At 39.2% G+C, this 2,956-nt stretch overlaps 1 protein-coding gene across 1 annotated transcript; it reads left to right on the forward strand.

The window, feature by feature from the left end:
* Positions 1-1,465: 1,465 nt before the first annotated feature.
* Positions 1,466-2,695, forward strand: LOC131438327 (nuclear pore glycoprotein p62). Its single transcript, XM_058608248.1, has one exon. It carries the CDS (start codon positions 1,734-1,736, stop codon positions 2,649-2,651), a length of 918 nt encoding a protein of 305 aa, XP_058464231.1. The 5' UTR covers positions 1,466-1,733; the 3' UTR covers positions 2,652-2,695.
* The last annotated feature ends 261 nt before the right edge of the window (positions 2,696-2,956 follow it).

Here is a 2,956-nt window from a genome sequence, read left to right on the forward strand (position 1 = left end):
AAGCGTTTATTGGTAGGTGAGAGAAACTCGATTTGTTTACTTTTGTAAGATTCGCCCTTCTTTGAAAAGCAGCGGATAAGATGTTTGTTTTCATTTCGAAACGCCATATGGAATTGAGATCTCTCTTACCCCGTAGAAAACTTGACAGTTCCTAAAAGGACCAGTTGACCGACGAAATCGGGCTCTTGAAAATCAATCGATTAGTTTTGCGACTAAGTTGAGTAACACATTCGAATGTGTTTTGCAGGCATATTAATCGGCTGTTTCGACACAAAATATTTTTAAACTCTCGACTAGTACACCTATTAAGTCGTGCCATCTTGAACGATTTGTACAAGATTAAGCCTGTTTACTAAACCGGCGGTCGCATCGGTCAATGCTACCCGCTTGTGAAGAATTCTGGCAACCGTCAGAAGGCTGGCTGCATTACGGCAGCTGTCAAAATTATCCAGGCGAAATTGCGTCATTATCTCGCCGTACGTGTCTTGTTTATTTCCCTCCTCTTTCTTTTTTCTTTTTTTTTTATTCGACTTCATTCGATATTCGTCAATCCCGCATGTACGTACAAAAAACGAATCTTGAGACGAAGTAAATGAGATTGAAATATGGGTATGTTTGGTAGTGAGAAAGCAATGTTATTGGCAATAACATTTGCCATGATTGTTATATATGAAGGGCAATAACTTATTGCCTTTCATATGTATCTTCTATTGAAAAAATAAAACTAAGACGCTTAAAATGTAGAACCGATTCAAAACGGTTGCCAAATTGTATGGCAAGAATCCGACAGAAAAGAACCGTTAATAACCGCTAGGCGAAATTCTCTGCCGGAAACGGTTGTTGCATTGTTGCCTGACTTTTGCCGGAATTCTGGCAGAATTCCGGCAAAAATGGCTGGCAGACATAGCCAGCCGTCTGGGGGGAAATCTGCCCGCCGCGTACAAGTGGGTAATGTTAAACTCCCATAAGCGCCTGTGCGACTAATGGTCAATTAATTAGACCCGTCTGCCGATTGTACCGACGAAACCAGCGCGGTGTCAACAATAAGGCGCTCTAGCCAGTGCTATCGTAGCCAATATCTTGGGCATTTGGGGCTTTCAAAGCTAGAAAGTTAGTGAGAGCGAAGTGAACAAAATGAAGAAAAATACAACACATCATCGATGGTGGAAGTCAAAATTTATCAATATATCAATATATTTCTACGGTGTATCATCAATGATTTGCCACAAGGGTATACACATATAATTAACCCAAACCTAAATACTTTCCCACGGACGTATTTGCTATAAAAAAGTATCAGGCGTAGCAACGTTGCCAGGTATATCGATTTAATTTAAACAAATTCATGCCGATTTTTGACCTCTTATGGTATACCATAATACTGATATATTCTCTTGAAATACCGTTAAATCACTGCTCCTATAGATAAATACCGATTTCGGGTTTTGGCTTGGGTTTGCATGACGAAAGGTGGTGGTGACAGCGTTTTTGATTACTTAAATGAACCCCGGTCACAATATCCTAGTACATTTGTTGTAGAAATTCTGACACAGATAGATTTTTGCACAACATATAGAATTTTATACAAATGACTTGGCAACTCTGAGGTGGAGTAGTGCGCGTTTTGATTAGTTTTACGTCAATTTTAAAACAATCGGATTGAAATTATCTGCTTTTAATTGAGTAAACTATAGTTTTTGTCCGATAGTGATACGTTTTGGTAAACAACTAAAATGAATTTTACTTACGGCACTCCAGCCACCAGTACAACACCCTCTTTGGCTACAAACCCAGTCACAACCTCTAGTTCCGGTTTTAACTTCTCTGGTGCTACGTTTGGTGCTTCTACGGCTACAACCACAACGTCGATATCTACTGCGGCAACTGTTACTACAGCACCGACGCTTTCCTTCGGCTCGGGCACAACCCCAGCTACTCAAGCTACCGCACCAGCAACAACTAGTGCTAGTCAACTCAGTTTTGCAATTCCAAAGCCGGCTGAACAAACTCAACCAGCAGCAAACCTAACTACCACTACTCAAACAACACAATCGTCCTCCGTTTCCGGAACACAGTTAAATTTCTGTCAACTTGAAGAGTTTATTAACAAGTGGACTTTGGAACTTGAAGAACAAGAAAAACTCTTTACGAATCAGGCTACTCAGGTCAACGCGTGGGATAAATTATTACTGGCTAATGGGGAAAAAATAATCACACTCAATGAAGCGGTTGAGAAAGTTAAAGCGGAACAAGATGCAATGGAACAGGAACTTGAATTCATTACCGCACAACATACAGAGTTAGAGGAATGCATTGTCCCGCTGGAAGAGGAATTGTCTAAAATAGTGCAGGTGGATATCGAACGCGGTCAAACATATTCAATGGCCGAAACTCTGGACTCTCAATTAAAGCAAATGTCCGAAGACTTAAAGGAAGTAATTGAGCACCTGAATGAATCGAATAAGTACTCAGACCCAAGTGATCCTTTAGTACAGATCGGAAAGATATTGAACGCACACATGAATTCTCTACAGTGGATTGAGTCTTCAACATCTGGAATCACCAATCGGTTGGAAGAAATCGGAAAAATGCACGATACATTAAGAAAGGATAACGAACGTTCGTTCAGACTAACTTATTATGATAATTGAAAAGTAATTTATTATTTTACTGAATAAATGTTCAAAAAAATGTGCATGTTCGTTACCCAAATAATTCATTAATCAACAAACTATCGAGTATTGATATTTAGTTTTAGCAGAATAATTCTTAGCTGAATATGACTCGATGAACATTAGAAAAGGTCCCAAGTGTAAATGACAGAATCTCTTTGTTTACTTACTGTTTCAATTATTACGACTTATTCCCGTATTTTCTAACAATTTCTGAACTATAGATCGAAATTCGATGGGTTCAGTCGTTATTCTGTGTAAAGGGTTAGAGAGAGGGATTACCG

Source organism: Malaya genurostris, chromosome 3, assembly GCF_030247185.1.
Source record: "Malaya genurostris strain Urasoe2022 chromosome 3, Malgen_1.1, whole genome shotgun sequence".
In the NCBI taxonomy this organism is placed as follows: Eukaryota; Metazoa; Arthropoda; class Insecta; order Diptera; family Culicidae; genus Malaya; species Malaya genurostris.